We start from the raw sequence: 18,721 nt of genomic DNA, 5'->3' as shown, positions 1-18,721 counted from the left end.
GAGACATCCAACTTTAAGATGAGAGCATAATGTCATATGCAGATGATATCTTACTCCTCATACCGGTGGCAGAAAATCAAGCTAACACCCCCAAGAAAATCTCTGATAATATAAAAAAAATCCAAGCATGGGCAATCATTCAAAAACTAAAACTAAACGCCGCCAAAATCAAGGTACTCTGTTTCCACAATGCCCAACAAACAGTACTAACAAGCATCACGCTCCAAATCATGCAGCATACTTATTGTAGAAAAAGCCTCCAACATTCTAGGCTGTATACTAGACTCCACATTATCCCTGGAGCCACAAGTATCCCATCTTTGAAAGAAAGCCCTCTTCACCATGAAACAGCTAAGACTCATCAGGCCATACTTCCACCAGCATCACTTTGCAATCATTGTCCAGATGATGATTCTATCCCAACTGGATTACTGCAACTCCGCCTACCTGGGAATTAACACCACCTTCATCCACAAAATGCAACTTATTCAAAACACTGCAGTAAGACTCATCTTTGGTCTGAAAAAATACGACTCCATCTCACCCCACCACAAACAACTCCACTGGCTACCCATAACAGCTCGTATAAAATTCAAAATTGTCAGTATCATGCATCACATCATCTACGGCAGCTCAGCAGTCCCACTCATCAAACTTTTAACTGACACGTGGTCAGAATTCTCAACAGGATTCAACTGAGCCTCATCTCGATAAAAAATCTCAAGTACAAAAGAATCTTCCAATCCATGTTCACCTTCCTCAGAGTCAAAATCTGGAACGATCTCACAGAGACTATAAGAACGAAACCAACCATACCCTATTCCGAAAGAAATGAAAACTTCTTTCTTTGACAATTCTTCTAAGATCATCTTAAGCACCTGACTTTACTTAATTCGCCTAAGTTGTAAGTTTCCTGTCCCCCTCTGCTCCTTCCTCCCACTCTGACCCTTTTCCTCTTCCTGTCCTCAAGTCACCTAGAAGCCTGTAAAGGTATGCACAACACACAAGGATTAGATTAGATTATTATCTGGTTACTGGCTCTTAATATCTGGATTGTTTCTAATCATGGTGACTGGCATTTAAAAAATGTTTACTGTCATGAATCACTATTGAAGCAACAAAACAAAGAAAAAAGTTCCAACCTAAACTGCAGTAAAAAAACAACCGAGAGCAAACAAAACAAAACTGCAGATCTGTACAAGACGTAGGCAAAATTTATTGTGACAAAAAATAATTATATGCAAACCCTTTTACCAATCAGGGGACCCGACACGGTCCGTGTTTCGGACAAACCTTCGTCAGGGGTCCATGGTAAAAAAAGGGGGGGGAAAACCAAAAAGTCACAAAAAACTGTAGAGTAGCAGCTAAGTATGAGCGATGGCTTATTGCAGTGACGAATTTTGACGTCGCTCATACTTAGCTGCTACTCTATAGTTTTTTGTGACTTTTTGGTTTTTCCCCCCCTTTTTTTACCATGGACCCCTGACGAAGGTTTGTCCGAAACACGGACCGTGTCGGGTCCCCTGATTGGTAAAAGGGTTTGCATATAATTATTTTTTGTCACAATAAATTTTGCCTACGTCTTGTACAGATCTGCAGATGAATCACTATTGACCCAGCTTGTTTTCAGAGGCTTGATGAGTTACTTGAGATAAATTGTATTTTTTACCTGCTAGATCCTATTCTTTGCTGATGGAGAAAAATATAAATACATTGACATCACAATTCTTGATGATGACATCCCCGAAGGAGATGAGAGATTCCAGCTGGTTTTGGCTAATCCCTCTCTTGGGCTGGAGCTAGGCCAGAACACAACAGGTAATATGAGTTATACATTCAGGAGTAAATTGTATATACGTCATCCAAAAATTCAGCACCTAAAGGATCTGCACTTAGTGCAATTTTATATACCACCTCTGGAGTTAGGCGCAGTTTGTAGAATCACACATTGCATCTATCTGCTCATCTAACATTTAGGTTAGGCCTGTGCCTAAGTTGTGTATGGATTGGGCATATTCTATAACAGTGCGCCTAATTGTTAGGATCACCAACGACCCACCCATGCTCCTCTTCTTGTCAAACCTCCTTCTGAAATCTGCGCACTAGAATTGACACGCACTTCTTTATAGAATATGCTTCGAAAGTCATGTGTATAAATTCTAACTAGTGCCCCAAAAATTGTATGTTAATTGGCAATTATCAGCACGGATTGGCTTGTTAAATAATCAAGTTGTGCGCAGTGCTCACATATTTGTGCATGAATTGAGGCCTCAGTATACAGAATAAAGGGGTCAGCCCATTAATTTTTCTATAGATTTTTTCAGTCATGTATTCTCTGACTTTTTTCTGAAATAAAGTGACATATTTATATACTTCCCTCCATTGCTTGAGTACCTGAATAAATTCATGTAAACCATTCTGAGCTCCCCTGGGAAAATAGTATAGAATATTGAATCAATAAATAAATAATGATGTTAGAAAGCTGTGCGACAATGGCGCCAAAGCCCATTAATTCTCAATGGGCTACGTTGTGATTGCTGCTGGCTGCCATGGTAATCAACTTCGTAAAAGGGGACATTAATAATTATACCTATGCTGCATATACCTGTGTTTGTTTTTCCTTATCCTTGTATTTATGTGTGAGAAAGACAGGATAATTGAAGATATACAGAGGTGATAATAAAATAAAATTTATTTGCAATATTTTTCTGTTCCATTAGTCACAGTAACCATCCTTGCTAATGATGATGGCCATGGAATCTTATCGTTCAACAATAGTGAGCCAATTCTGGTGCGGGAACCAACTGCTCTGTACTTGTCGGAAAGTGTTGCACAGTTGCTAATTATAAGAGAGCCACCTCAGGGGATATTTGGCACTGTGACTGTTCAGTTTCTGGTGACAGGAGCAAATTCTTCAGATGCATCTGGTGACCTAATGCCATCACAAGGATATATTGTCTTTGAAGAAGGAGTCCGATTTAAGGTAAAATGCTTGGCATGAACAAGGCAGCAAAAACTAAAATTTATTATTATTTGGATCTGTACAACCATACTAAGGCTCACTATTAACGAGTTAAGTTTCAGACTCCTGGCTTGCAGCTTTGTTGTGGTTTGTAGACTTCAGGGTGAATACTTAGCAGGCACAAATTAGGGATGGTAAAGGGTTTGTGAAGATGATATGGAGCAATCCAAGTCCTCTGATTTGCTTTCTCAGATGTTTGACTTAGGCTTTCTCCACCATATATTTTTTAACCTACCCACCTGGCAGGTCACATGCTTAACCTGGTGTTCACCCATTCAGGGCTAGATGCACTAAACACATGCTAAGACCATGTGAGTTGCTGTTGGCTGATTTTTTGACCGTTTGAGCAGATGATTTGCACGGAGGTTCACTGTAATCCCGATTGTCCAGTTGCTCTGAGAGTGACTTTGACACATGCGCAGAGCCAGTTTGGGGAAGCACAAACAGCTGAGTGGCAGGGGAAGCCTCAAAGCAGCCTCCTGTCACTCGGCTATTGGGACTTTTTTGGGTTTTTTTTTTTAATGGCACAGATATTGTGCATGTGTTACACATACACAATATCTGCCCCATAAAAAAAAATAAAAAAGCTCCCTTGATAATGGTCCCCTCCCCACCGACAATGCAACACCACTGCTCCAAGAAGTTTATCAACCAGTTGAATATAGTTTGATGCTCTGTAATGAAGTAATGCCACTTATTTTACTTCATTGGAATGACTACGAGACAGCATTGTATTTTCCAAAACAGACAATATTTTTATTGTTAGTATAAAGACTTACAAAATTACGCAGCAAAGGCATAGCAGAAAGAAATATATTGTCAGTTCAGAATATGCAATGGAGAGTAGAACTTACACTCATATGCCTAGTAGGGGGCTAGCACATCCCCGCAGCATAAGCAAGTGAATCTCTCTGGCTCTACCTGTAATGCACATTTTTTTATACAGAGAAATTCTTCCTTTGTTCCAAAAAGCACATCCCCGAACTCTGGTCATGTACCTCCCTATTGGTACAAAAATGTATACCTAACTATTCCTCCCCCCAGTCTACGCCTCTCTCACTTCCCACCCCCCACCCCCCAGGAGGGGGGCCCGAGCAGAAACAGAGAATTCTTCGTGAACTTTCTTCCTCCAGCTCTGAGATCCTTATCACCTTGGAGATACTGATTTGTGGTTTTACAACGCTGAGTCTTATGCAGAAAGTTGGCAAGGGTGACCTTTCAGCACCCCATCTGTGCCTGGTTCCCATAGCTTCTGTCTTGGTACAAGGCTTCTTCATCTCTCTACTCCCCCATCATCCTGCAGGGATTGTTGCTTGTTATAAATGTTTTATGGCTTTTCAGGGTGCCTTGCATATGTGAAGTCATACAGCACTGATAACAGCTCAGCAGAACCTTGGAGAAGTATCCTCCCAGTAGGGAATGGAGACAGGAACTTTGCAGCAAAGGCCAGCTAGGTTAGCATTTCAAAGGATACATGTGTTCACAGACAGCAAGGTACAGGCTGTTCCATCTGAAAGGAAAGCTGGTTTAGGCTATGGGAAAATACAGGTTAAAAATGTCTGTAGTGTCCAGCATACACAAGTGAGGCCAGTATGTCCAGGTTATCCATCTCAGTAACTGCCAAGAAATTTCTCAGTGACATCCTTGAATACTTTCCAGCCAATTTTCTCTGGCCCAACTAGCAGATCTTCAAATCTCTAATCATTGATGATGTGTCTGATTTGTAGACTGACAAAAATGCCTTCCTTAATCTTGGTGTTGGTTATTAATTATTAATTGCATTAGCCTGGAAGTATAACAAGGAATTGTAAAAATGTACTTTTTTGTGAAAATGGTATTTAATACATAATTTTAAACATGATTTTCATGATCAGTAGCTAAAAATCTTTAAGATATACCCAAAAGTGTTGAAGAAGCAAAAACTTTGTTGTCCAGTGTTATGAATATATTGCATGGGTCCAAATGACTTTTCTACATTCCATTTACTGGTTATCAAGTGTCCATCCCTCCTTCTCCCCCAGACACTGCACATTACTGCTATCTTGGATGAAGAGCCAGAACTGGATGAACATTTTGTTGTTGCACTGTACAACCCAACTGGAGGAGCTAGACTGGGCAATAAAGTTCAAACTAGGATAACAGTCCTACAGAACCAAGCTCCACAAGGTCTTTTTAGTATATTCCCAGCAGCTAACAGGTATAAAGTGAACTCATATGGCAATGGCTACATTTTGGTAGGAATACTGTATGCTCAGATGTGTTACAATTGTGTATAATGGTTTTGGTACCTCTAGTCAAGTTGCAGGTCTCTAAGTAAACAGAAGATGTTACAAGTTTCAAGTTTATTAAGGTTTTGATAAACCACTTATCTAAGAAAATCTAGGCGGTGTACAATAATTACATAAGAAATATAACATTGCACGTGTGACAAGAAGGGGAAGAAATACAATGTATGTATAGAAAAGAGAAGGGGAAAGGAAAACACAAAAGGAGAGGAAAATATAATATGCCATACATGTGTATGATGTCATTGCATTGAAGTCTGCTCACTTCTGGATGCCCTCGAGTCATAGCCACCAGTTTAGTGTGCCACTGCTTCGCAAAGTTTGCAAGACACTGGTTCAGGGGGTGAAGAACTTTTGTACACGAAAGAGGAGTGGCACTTGGGTGTGATAGCATGTGATGATCTTAAGGTGGCCAAACAGGTTGAAAAGACAATGGCAAAAGCTAGAAGGTTGCTAGGGTGCATAGGGAGAGGTATGGCCAGTAGGAAAAGGAGGTATTGATGCCTCTGTATAAGACTGGTGAGTCCTCATTTAGAATATAGTGTATAATTTTGGAGATGGCACCTTCAAAAAGATACCGGGCCATGGTGCTTCCTCACCTTGAGTACTGCATCCAGCAGTAGTCAGCACATATCAAGATACAGGACAGATCACTTGATTGGAAGTTGTGGCAGAATTATGGCATTTGGACTCTTCAAGATTTAATAAAGAACTTCCAATGGATGTCCTTTGAGGACCTTCACACTCGTTACCACTTGCCCCCTCATCAACAATACCGTTGGATACAGCTGAGACATTGCTTGATTGCTCTTTATCCGGATGTGAGGAAATTGGGAACTACTCCGACACTGATCTCTCAAACATCGTTAATTAATAAAAATAAAAAAGGAGTCGCCTTGAGCTGGTATATCCTATTGAGAAAGTCTTCGACTTAGTCCCTGTCGAAGGTGATGAATGCATGGAATAGAGACTTGGGACTAGCATTAGAGGATGAAACTTGGCAGGCTGTCTGGAAAAATTTTTTTAAATCCTCTTGATCTGCCAGCATTCTTCAGTCTTTGTTCTTTCTGTTGCATAGAACTCACTGGACCCCAATTAAGATTGCAAAAATCTCAACTGGTCTTTCTCCCATATGTTGGTCTTGTAATTTGCAGGAGGGCACCTTAACGCATATGATCTATGATTGTGCACACTTAGGGGGGGTCGGATCATGGCAGGGGGGGTGCCGATTCGAGGCAGGGGGGTGCCGGATTTCAGGGGGGAGTGCCTGATCGCAGGGGGGGGGCCTTCGAGGGGAGCAATGCCGGTTCTCGGGGGGGGGGGGGGGGTGGAACGCATCAAAGCGAGTTTCCATTATTCCCTATGGGGAAACTCGCTTTGATAAACGAGAATTTTGGATTATGAGCATGCTCCTGGAATGGATTATGCTCGTAATCCAAGGTACCACTGTACTTTAATTGCAACTGTACTGTTATGCCTCACGGTGCTTAAGAAAGAGATTCTGCCCTTTGCTCAGCCGCCCAATCTCGGTTTTTTGCCATTATGGGTCGGCAGAAGGCAAATTGCTGTACAGTGATGTCAGCGTCATGAGAGTACCCTGTGTTTCATATGGGTATCTTCTTGTCTCTCTCGGTGTCTCTGAAGGGTGAATATGTAGGTTTAGAGGTTTCTTATTCTTTGTGCCTCTATGCAGTGCTGTGTGTGTCTGGTAGCACTATAGAATTGATTCTTGAACTGTCTTTTCTCTTTCTAGTATGCCAGAGACTGCAAGTTTCAAAGCTTCTTGCACATATTTCTCAGGTCACCATCTTCTCATGGCACCTGCTAGACAGTCCCTCAAACTGGCAGGAAGAGCTGTGTGACTCCTTCTAACCAGGAACAAGTTACCTATTCTCCCAAACCCACAGAGTAGCAAATGCTATGTGGCTGTTGGAATCATCCCTGAAGCTCTCTTTAGGAATGTGAGCTTTATCTGATAACAATTAGGATGCAGATTGTTTCCCATGGGGTGGTCAATGCAGCTTCTAGATTACGTCTAGTACGTCTTCACTTTTAAAGGCAGTAAGTTTTTGGCTAACATTACATGGAGTTAGTACAGTTTTCAGAATTCCAACATACTCCATCTTACATCTCAAAGCTGGATTTTTTTGTGGGAAAGTTCCTTTCTTCTTCCAGAATTTACAGCTCTTGTCCAGCCGTTCCCCGACTGTCTGCTTTTCATTCTGAAGGGATCTTCACTTCCTCTGGTAACTCTTTATGCTTTCTCAAAGTGCCACTGATTTACAGTTAGGCACCTGTGTGCACTAAGCACTATTCTATGTGTCATAGCATCTAACTTCAACAGGGGCGTACATGTGGGCCATGACCCTGGGAAAGGTGTGGCTCACTGGTAGAGCTGCTGTCTTTGCACCCATAGGTTGTGAGATCAAATCCCAGTATTGTTCCTTGTGACCTCGGGCAAATCACTCAATCTTCTAGTGCCCACTGCTTTGAATGTCAGCTTTGAAATGCCAAAGCCACAAAAAGGTGGTTTACAAGTCCCCTTTCCTTCCCAATTACATTTGTAGCTTATAGAATATTATAAATTAAGTGTGTCACTTGGTAAATATAGAAGGGCCAACTTACACTTGCCCTTCATAGTATAAGAGGATGCATCAATAGCTACATTGCTCAGAACCGTTTACATGACTTTATTCAGTACTCAAGTCCTGCCTGTCCTAGCAGGTTCATGATCTATCTAATGCAGGGGTGTCAAAGTCCCTCCTCGAGGGCCGCAATCCAGTCAGGTTTTCAGGATTTCCCCAATGAATATGCATGAGATCTATTTGCATGCACTGCTTTCATTGTATGTTAATAGATCTCATTCATATTCATTGAGGAAATCCTGAAAACCAACTGGATTGTGGCCCGCGAGGAAGGACTTTGACACCCCTGATCTAATGCATCTGAGGCATTGAGGGTGGATTAAGTGACTTGCCCAGGGTCACAAGGAGCAGCATGGGTTTAAACGCACAACCTCAGGGTGCTGAGGCTGTAGCTTTAACCACTGTGCCATACTCTACCCCTTTTGACAACAAGGTGCCGTTTTAGAATTGACACTAAGGGGCTGATTCTCCAAACAGGCATCCTACCAACATCTCGCAGCCAACCGGGACGCATGTTTGTTTGTTTGTTTTTTTAATGCAGACAAGGAAGGATGCCTACATTGTAGGTGTATGTCACATGCCTACTGAAGTGGCCTTCGGTATCCCTACGCATCTCCATAGGTGTGAGACAGACACCTTAAATGTAGGCCTGTAAAATGCTGGCCTACATTTAAGGCGTCTGTTAGTAAAAGTAGACACGATTCTCTATAGGACACTGATGCATGATTGGCAGCTGCTTCTTAGGCGGCCATTGAAATCAGCATTCTTTAGAGAATCAGGCCCTATGAGCACAGCATTGGTGTAACTAAACTGAGATACCAATTTATAAAATTGCCCCAGTTTTGCCAGAAGCATAAACTGTTCTTTTTCCATTGCTGGATCATTCAAGACTGCCTGCTGACATTAGACACGTGACTGGCATATCTGTTTTTAAGAAGCTATCAAAAACTTTATTATTCTCTTGGGGTTTTCAGTTATCTTTGCCTTAAAGGTCAGCATTTGCATTTTCCCTATTGTATCTGGTTTAAAGCATTTTATTGATGGGATGAAGCTTTATAAGGTTATTGTTATAAATTAATTTTATTGATGGTGAGCATGTGTTGTGAAAAGTCCTTTATGCCCTTTATAGGCCAATGTTTGTTTTTAATATTGCTTGTAATTTTATGTATGTTTGTTTACTATATGCCCTAATATGATGATGAGGGTATTATAAATCCTTTTCAATAAGTACAGAAATTTGATAATGTCAATAAAACATCACAAAAGAGAAATTCCTTATTTTTTTCAGGACAAGTTCTTTGACAGTCGAGGAAGGCAACCGGACAATTTATTTGAAAGTATCTCGAAGCAATGGGCTTAACTTGTCTGTGAGTGTGGAGTGGGAGACTTTATCAGGCACTGCATTTGGAATAAGTAAGTTACGGCTTTTAAAAATGTCTGCTGTAATTGTTCTTTCAGGATTGGAATTTTATTCAACTTGTATCATGTTCTGTGACTTTGAAGATGCTTTATAAAAATCATCCATTTTATTCTTCATTTAAATAATGAAACTGAGTGTTAATATTTATCAGCTTTTAAACTTCATAACAACTTGTATTTATTTAGTACAAGATCCTAAATGGCATTGCACTATAACCATGATCTCTGATTTTCTGCAATTTTAGGATAATAGAACTGGGTAGTGGCAGCTGTCTGGGTTCATGAATGAGCATCTTGTTCCTTCATTTTCTTTTTCTTTTCTTTCAACATTTTCTCTCCCTACTAATCTTCCTCAGATCATTGCTGATGCTCTCTTATCTTCTTGGCTTCTCTGTCTGGGTCAACAAGAGGAGAAGTAGAGTGGCAGTACTTAGGACTACTGTTCCCTTATGCCATGGGAGCTTTGGCACATGCATACAACATTACAGTATTAAACTTGGTTCAATTCTTGAGAGAGGGAGTGATTCAAAGCATTGCTTCTCCTCTGGATTGGCACAGGAGTTTGACTGGGCTAAAGGATTAACTTGACTTGAGATGAGAGGTCATGGACTTGAAATATACTGCCTTTCTGTGGTACAATCAAAGTGGTTTACATGTTCTATACAGGTACTTTCTCTGTCCTTAGTGGGCTTACAATCTGTTCTTGGAAGGCTGGATGTGTAGGGATTATCTGGGCGAGGGAAAGGAGTTTGGCAAGAGATATTGGTTGGTGGGCTTGGGGCTTAAGGTGGGAATGGTTGGGAGGGATGCTAAGAAGAGGTCAGCTGTGTTTATATGTGTCTATGTGATTGAAAATGGAATTGTCACTAGGGAAGGAGAATGTATTTGGGAAGAGAGCAAGGATGTATGCTTAATAGAACACTAAGAATGGGAGATAAAGAAAGGGAATCGGGATAAAGAGTGAAATGCAGAAGAGAATGGCATCTATTCTTCCTTTCCCTAGTGTTTCTTCAGTATTTCTTCCACCTCATTCCAGAACCTTCTTCACCAAGATACATGCTTTCCCTTTTCCTCCACCTCTCATCTTGACGATTCCTTTCCCGCTCCGATATCTGGAAGTAAGTCACTGTAGGAATCAGGCACCACCATTTAGAATCCAGACAGTGTTGAAGGCAGGAGCAGGGGGGCATCGCTCCTGCCTGATAAAAACATACCCTTTTGATATTGCTTCACAGGTTGAAGGGTTCCAACTCTGGTGGTGCCTACAGTTATAATAGTAGTCCTTGCCTTCCATAATTATTTGATCTATTTTTTCCTTTAAATACTGTTTCTATTACAGATTCCACTGTGACATACCAACTGCCTTCTTTGTAGTACCTCTGTTACTGATGGCAATATGCACTCTGAATATATTCTAGGAGATAAGGTGACAAAAAAAAAATAATGCACCCAAATAGTCAACTTATTAAACAGAGCAATACTTCCATTATTCTGGAAATATATGCAGTATTCCACTCTCTCTACCATTGTTTCATTTCTCTTCTCATCCACTATGATACACAGGTCTGTTAATGAAGAAGCTTCTTCCTATGACACCATACTCTCCTCTACTGTGGACACTCTTTGTCCTCCTATTCTGCATTCTGTGAGGTGAACCAAACCCCAGCCTTGATTAACTTTTAGAGCTCACTACCTACAAACCTGTGCCTGCTCTGGAAATCCACCCTCCTAACTGCAAAGGACCAGGTGTGCAGTCTTGGAATGATTCTGGATGTCCACCTGTCCCTCTGAGCCCACATCTCGCAGGTGGTCTCCACTTCCTTCTATCTGCGCCAATTGCGAAGGATCAAACTATATTCGTGAGAACTGACGGCAGCCATTCAGGAAGTGGTGTGGGGCCAGGCTGGAGCGCGAAAAGCTTGCTCCTGCCTTGTGCACCGCTGGCCCTGAGATAATGAGGAGGCAGCCGTCCAGCGAGGGAGGGGCAGGAGCGCAGAAAGCTCACTCCTGCCGATACACTGCTGGGCCACCAGAATTTAAAGGTACCGGGGGTGGGGTGTTATAAGAACATAAGAATTGCCACTGCTGGGTCAGACCAGTGGTCCATCGCTCCCAGCAGTCTGCTTATGCGGCGGCCCCAGGTAGAAGACCTGTGCCCTAATCGAGACCGGCCCTACCTGCGTTCATTCCGGTTCAACAGGAACTTGTATAACTTTGTCTTGAATCCCTGGAGGATGTTTTCCCCTATGACAGCCTCCAGAAGAGCGTTCCAGTTTTTCACCACTCTCTGGGTGAAGAAGAACTTCCTTACGTTTGTATGGAATCTATCTCCTTTTAACTTTAGAGAGTGCCCTCTCCTTCTCTTTACCTTGGAGAGGGTGAACAACCTGCCTTTATCTACTAAGTCTATTCCCTTCATTATCTTGAATGTTTCAATCATGTCTCCTCTCAGTCTCCTCTTTTCAAGGGAGAACAGGCCCAGCTTATCTAATCTCTCACTGCACATACATTTCTACCCACTTTTGTGGGGGGAAAAAGTGCATCTTATGGAGCGAAAAATACGGTAATCTTTTGCCCAGGACTGAGCTGGAAATGCATCCTGTGCGGCACACCCCCTAGAGCTCCTATCCCACCCACTGTGTCACAACCAAATATGGAAGTCAATGAACAGGACACAATTTTGGAGCCCCTGCCTCCCTTGCCACACATAGCTTGCTACAGCCCTGCTTCTGCCAATGTTGCTGCACTCATATTACCCCTCTTCTAAATTACTCCATTAGCTCTCTATTCATTTCCAAATAAAAGTTCAAGCTTTTCTTACTGATTTATAAGTGAATTCATTCTACAGCTCTTCAGTATCTCTTCTTTCTTCCATTCCCTAGTAACTAAATTTTAAGGCAAGTTGTTCTCATCTGTACCCTTCTCCTCCACTGCCAACTCCAGACCTCATTCCTTCCATTTTGCTGCACTCTATGCCTTGAATAGACTTCCAGAATCTGTGTGTCATGCTTTGTCTCTGGCTCTATTTAGATTCAGGATCAAGGCCCACTTTTGAGGTTGTTTTTAACTCTTAGCCCCTTATTTACTTGTTCAGTATTTTAATCATTCCCAAAATAAATGACCACCACCTTCCAATTTTTTTTATTTGTCTTGTTTGTCTGTTTTGAATGGACTAAAAGCTCTGTCTCTGGGTATAGCACTGGATATGTCTAGTAGCATTATAGAAATGTTAAGTAGTAGCAGAATGCAGTGGAATCCTTTGCTGTCAATTACTGCAAATCTGAGAGACTTCTGTGAAAGTTAAACCAGGCTGAGGCTTGCCTGATTCTCATCTACATCAGATTTGTTATTCCTTTCCTGAAGAGTACAGCAACTAAGTATAAACAGAGAAAAACACTACTTTGTTGCTGTAGGACTTGGTATTTTACTGAGACTATGCTGTCAATATCAAGACAAGTTAGAAATACAAAATAACTTGATGATGCCTTTTTCTGTTGTTGTAGAGGGAGAAAATACTCTGTTGTCTACTACACAGACATTTTCAGGAAAGTCTGATTCCACTTGGTGCTTCTTCGAGGTTGGAAAGACTGTGTATGGTGCTCTGCTGTGGACAACCTTAAATAGTCCTTCCTCTGTGTCATATGTAGCTATTTACCAGTGGCAAGGAATATTCATGCCAGTGGAGGTAAATTCTGCCTAGTTTAGCTCATTTCATATAGTTACAGGTGTACTATTTGTTGAGGTCCATTATTGACTTACCATAAATGTCTTTTTGCAGAATTTACCAATCCGGAATCCCCAGAGCTGCATGGCGTTTGGTGTTAATGGATCCCAATACCTAGTTATTACTCACAGAGGAACCCAGCAAACATCATCAAATAGCAGCATCTACTTGTTTACTCCTGGACTCAGGCTGCAGTTGGTAAAAGTTTCATGTTCCTTATATGGGTTTTTATATTTAAAAATGAAACATTTGTAAGGGTTAGTCTTTAATCTATAATTTCAGCAGAGAATCCTTCTATTCTCTACTACAAAAATAATATGCAAGGAGGAATTCAGTATAAACATAAGTTCTTCTTCACCCAGAGAGTGGTGGAAAACTGGAATGCTCTTCCAGAGGTTGTTATAGGGGAAAACACCCTCCAGGGATTCAAGACAAGGTTGGACAAGTTCCTGGTGAACCGGAACGTATGCAGGCACGGTTGATCTCAGTTAGGGCTCTGGTCTTTGACCTGAGGGCCGCCGTGGGAACGGACTGCTGGGTGCGATGGACCATTGGCAATTCTTATGTTTTTTCAGGTCCAGCATAACAAATAGTACTCTGCATTATATAGTACATTAAATATATATATGACTCCTTCAAACTGTGTATGATTTTTCAAAAGTTCAGAAGAATCAATGAAAATCTATAAAATTTATAATTCAATTTTAATTGAATGAAAAGAGAACTAACTGTCTGTGCATGAAATATAATGCAACTGATTCAAAAATTCTGACTTATTGTACTGATAAAAAGCATAGTGAAAAACTGCCCCAAACTGATTTTATATCCATAAGGGTGGCCATCTTTGGTGGTCTGCTACAATACTTCAAATACTTATAGAAATGTAGAAACAGAGAAACATGAAGGCAGCCATTTGCCCATCCATGCCATCTACTATCCCTTCCTTTCCCTTAGTAATCCTATGTACTTGTCTCAAGCTTTCTTTAAGTCAGATACAGGTTTAGTCTTCACCTCCTCCCTTTGCATGAAGAAGTATTACTTCATGTTACTTCTAAGGCTATCCCATTTCACCTTCATCCTATGCCCCTCATTCCAGAGCTTCCTTTCAATTGAAAGAGAGTTGTCTCCTGTGCATTTATGCCACATAGGTATTTAAATGTCTCTATCATATCACCCCTTTTCTTCCTTTCTTCCAGTGTATACATATTGAGATCTTTAAGTCTGATCCCATTTGCTTTTTTATAATGACCACTGTATTTGCATCTGGGCTGCAAAAACCCGAGGGAACGGTACAGTGTAGGGGGTGAAGAACTTATGTGCATGACGGAAGATTGAGACTTGGATGTAATTGTATGTGATGATCTTAAGATGGCCAAACAGGTCGAAAAGTTGATGGTGAAAGCTAGAAGGATGCTAGGTTGCATAGGGAGAGGTATGGCCAGTAGGAAAAAGGAGGTATTGATGCCTCTGTATAAGACTCTGGTGAGACCTCATTTAGAATATTGTGTACAATTCTAGAGGCCGCATCTTCAAAAAGATATAAAAAGGGTGGAGTCAATCCAGAGAAAGGCTACCAAAATTGTGTCTTTGTGATAAAGCATATGGGGACAGACTTATAGATCTCAATCTGTATACTTGGGAGGAAAGGCGGGAGAGGGGAGATATAATAAAGATAATAATAATAACTTTATTCTTTTATACCACCATAACCAAAAGTTCTAGGTGGTTTACACTAAAAAGAGCTGGACAATCAGCAAAATATAATAATAGAGTAAAAAAATACAAATATTTATAAAATAGAATTTCAATAATAAAACTCACTAAGTAATAAACTTATCGAACAAAGTAGTCTTAATTAATTTCCAAAAACTGCAATAGGATTACATACCTATGTAATATAAATGTGCATGAGTCGAATCTTTTTCATTTGAAAGGAATCTCTGCAATGAGAGGGCATAGGTTGATAGGCTCTGGAGTAATCTGAGGAAATAATTTTTTTACAGAAAGGGTGGTAGATGTGTGGAACAGTCTCCAGGAAGAGGTGGTGGAAATAGAGACTGTGTCTGAATTCAAGAGGTCCTGGGATAGGCATGTGGGATCTCTCAGAGAGAGAAAGAGATAATGGTTACTGCGGAAGGGAAAATAGGCCATTTGGCCTTTATCTGCCGTCATGTTTCTAAGTTTCTCTACTTACTGAACTCTGAACACTTTCTTAAGAGATCAGACTCCACAGGTGACCCTTGAGGGAAGGAATGCTGGCCTAGTGATTAACTCTCAGCCTGGTTCTAAGACAGAGGTTGTAGAGGCATAGCATTAAATTCTAAGCATTATTATGGCACTGTAGCTGAAAAGAGTGTTATCTTATTTCATTAAGTGCCAATATGCAGAAACAAAATCATTGTTTCAGATCATTGATTCAACCATATCCACATCATTCTCTTCTTGACTGGGCTGAGAACTTTTCAGCACCCCCTCATACACAGTGTACATATGAGATTTTTTGTTTTTTTTTCTTAATAACCAAAATGAAAACCAGTTGAGTAGAGGTTGTAGAGGCTCAGCATTAAAAATATTTTTTTTACAGCAACCTGTGAACTACTGTCTTTCTCTGCCCACCCACCCTCCCCATAGCTTTTAGAGTCTCTATTAGGATTTAATACAAAACATTGTTTTAGCCTAGGTTAGTGTTTTAGGTTGCATTTCAGGGCATAATGTCAGATTAGGGTACAAATTACTGTTGCGGAAAGGCTCTGGTGTTAATTTAATTCCCTCTCACCTACCCCAAGACAGAGCTTTTTGATTTATAGGCTCTTCATCCAACCAGGAACAGGGAATTACTTTGGTAGGATTTTTCTGCCCTTTATTCTTCCAGGTGTACTTCTGCACCACAGTATGGCTGAGAAACATTGTATCACCAAAGCTGCTGCTCAGGTTTCAACTTCTGTCTCTGTGCAGACAGAAAATGTTACCTAGCCAGAGGGAGTGGTTCCATGTGCAAGTTGTCTTCAGCTTGAATCCCTCATGAAGGAAGTAAAGGAACTAAGAGAGGAGGTGGCAAGACTGAAAAGCATTTGTGGGAATGAGAGGTACATCAATGAAATGGTTCATGAGGCGTCAAAGATTTCCAGCATTGGAGAAGAGGCTGTGTTGAGGAAAGGCAGCTGAACTCAAATTACAGAACACTGCAAGACTGGTACTATGACTACTCCTACCTTTGAACTGAAGAACTGGTATGCTGTCCTGGAAGTAGAGAAGATGAGAGCATCCCAAGGAGAGGAAGGACCAAAGCTTGAGATCCCCAAAATTACTTGATCTGTGACCACTAGGAGGCATAAGATAGTGGTAGTTGGCAATTCCCTTCTGAGAGGTACAGAAGCATCCATCTGCAGACCAGACATGATGTTATGAGAGGTATGCTGTCTGCCTGGTGCCAAAATCCAAGAGGTTACAGAGAGCTTGCCAAGACTCATCAGGCCTGATGACTATTATCCGATGCTGCTCATCCATGTTGGCACTAATGATACTGCCAGGCACCCTGCAAACATATGAAAAGTGACTTTGTGGCTCTGGGAGAGAAAATGAAGCAGTCAGGTGCACAAGTGGTATTCTCGTCCATCCTCCCTGTCGAGGGTAAAGATCAGGGCAGAGAAGCCCACATCCTGAAGATGAATGTGTGGCTATGTAGATGGTGTCATTGAGAGCATTTTGGATGATTTTTCATGGGAGCATGGGATGATTTTCCAAGGGCTGCTGAGCAGGGATGGTAAACATCTATCAAAGAAGGGAAGAAGTGTCTTTGGTGGCAGACTGGCTAATCTACTGAAGAGGGCTTTAAACTAGTGATGGGGCAGGGTGATCAAAGCCCCCAGGTGAATCACTGAATAACTACATGGATGGGAAAAGGGGACAATGTCTGGAAACCAGAAAATACTAATGCTCAAAGTATGGGAAACAAAATTCTGGATTTAGAAGCAGTGATGGAAGAAGATGAGTTGGATATAGTGGCGATCACAGAGATATGGTTTATGAAAAACTATGACTGGGATGTAGTTATACTGGGATGTAGTCTGTTCAGGAAAGACAGGGTAGGAAGAAAAGGAGGGGAAGTGGTGTTATATGTTAAAGATCATATTAAAGCCACATAATTGCAGGATCTGCAGGGCAAGAAAGAGAATCAATTTGGAAAGAGGGAATGGTGAATATATTTTCATTGGTTTGATATACAGGTCTCCTTCACAAAAGGAAGAAGTGGATAGTAGACATTCAGAATATATCTAAAAAAAGGGGAAGTTTTATAAATAGGTGATTTTAACATGCCAGATATTGATTGGGGTATCCCTATTGCGGGGTCTTCTAGAAGTAGGGAGATCCTGGATTCCCTACAAGGAGAATTGTTCCAGCAGTTGATAATGGAATCCATGTGGGATGGGATCATATTGGATTTAGTACTTCAAATGGGGAGAAGGACCACATCCACCCTTCTCTAGTTCTCTGGGACCATTTCTGACTATAGAGAAGCATTAGAAAGATCAGATAGTGGAAGTGCCAGACTTTCCCTGTTCCTTCAGTACCCTTGGATATACAGTCATGTGAAAAAATTAGGACACCCCATGAAATATTCAGTTCTTTCTTAAGAAATGTTCACATATAGATGTCAAATCTCTTTTTTTTTTGTTTATCTCTGGAAAAGAAAGTGGTGTAATTGCAGGTAAACACCGAGGACTATCTCTATGATGGCTAGTTTTTTAAAGTAACGAGGAAGAATATTAAGCAGGGAAGAAACCCTTGTGAACACGAATGAAGGCCATATGTTGCTTCAGATCATCAGGATTGGAGCAGGCTCAAACTTGGCTAGAAGCTCAGATGCCAAGGAAAGCAACCCGTGTTTTAATAAAGAAATGAAATTTTGAAACAAGTGAACAAGAATGATAACATGCTGTGACAGCAAAAGGAAAGTAATGTCACATACAGAGGTTACAGATACCAGTCAGGAAGAGAAGCAATGATAGCAGTTATAATAGACTTTTGTTATTTAAATGTGAATTAATTATGTTGGGACTCAGCCACTATTTGCAAGTTAGAGATGTACATAATAAATTGGTTAATTTTTTTATTTTTTATTGCATTTCAAACATAACATATCATCAATTCATAGAGATATACAGAAACATAAAAACAACGACAATCCCCCCCAAAAGAAAAAGTTGCCCATTGGATAGCCCAACCAGAAAAAAAAAATATTTATTCAGAATCAACCCCCCCCAAACCATCCTTTACAGTGACAATAAGGTTCTTATACAATTACATTAACATACTCTCTAGCCCTAAGAAAATCATCCAATTGTTTAGGCTCAAAAAAATGAAAATGATTACCCTTAAAAGTTACAAAGCAAACACAAGGAAAACGTAAAACAAATTCAGCACCCAGGGCTAAAACCCTAGAACAATATTCCAAAAAGGCCTTGCACCACATTTGTGTACCTCTCGCTAAGTCAAGAAATACTCTAATGTTTAAGCCAAAAAATAAAGCATTGAGTTTCAAAATATCGTTGCGGTCATGCTGCAAAGCAAAAGTTACTACCATAGCTGCTCTCTGTGTAACTATTTCCAAAGAAGATTCCAAGAA

The 18,721-nt window shown here is 40.8% G+C and overlaps 1 protein-coding gene across 1 annotated transcript in view; it reads left to right on the top strand.

The window, feature by feature from the left end:
- ADGRV1 (adhesion G protein-coupled receptor V1) overlaps positions 1-18,721 on the top strand; it is a 786,618-nt gene that overhangs the window by 256,333 nt on the left and 511,564 nt on the right. Inside the window, exons 42-47 of the mRNA XM_033919809.1 lie at positions 1,677-1,818; positions 2,721-2,983; positions 5,044-5,219; positions 9,241-9,365; positions 12,875-13,056; positions 13,150-13,293. Coding sequence (XP_033775700.1) covers positions 1,677-1,818; positions 2,721-2,983; positions 5,044-5,219; positions 9,241-9,365; positions 12,875-13,056; positions 13,150-13,293 — 1,032 coding nt within the window. The remainder of the gene's footprint in view (positions 1-1,676; positions 1,819-2,720; positions 2,984-5,043; positions 5,220-9,240; positions 9,366-12,874; positions 13,057-13,149; positions 13,294-18,721) is intronic.

This window comes from Geotrypetes seraphini, chromosome 1, assembly GCF_902459505.1.
Source record: "Geotrypetes seraphini chromosome 1, aGeoSer1.1, whole genome shotgun sequence".
In the NCBI taxonomy this organism is placed as follows: Eukaryota; Metazoa; Chordata; class Amphibia; order Gymnophiona; family Dermophiidae; genus Geotrypetes; species Geotrypetes seraphini.
The sequence above is the reverse complement of the archived record's forward strand: the minus strand, read 5'-3'. Positions and strand labels throughout refer to the sequence as shown.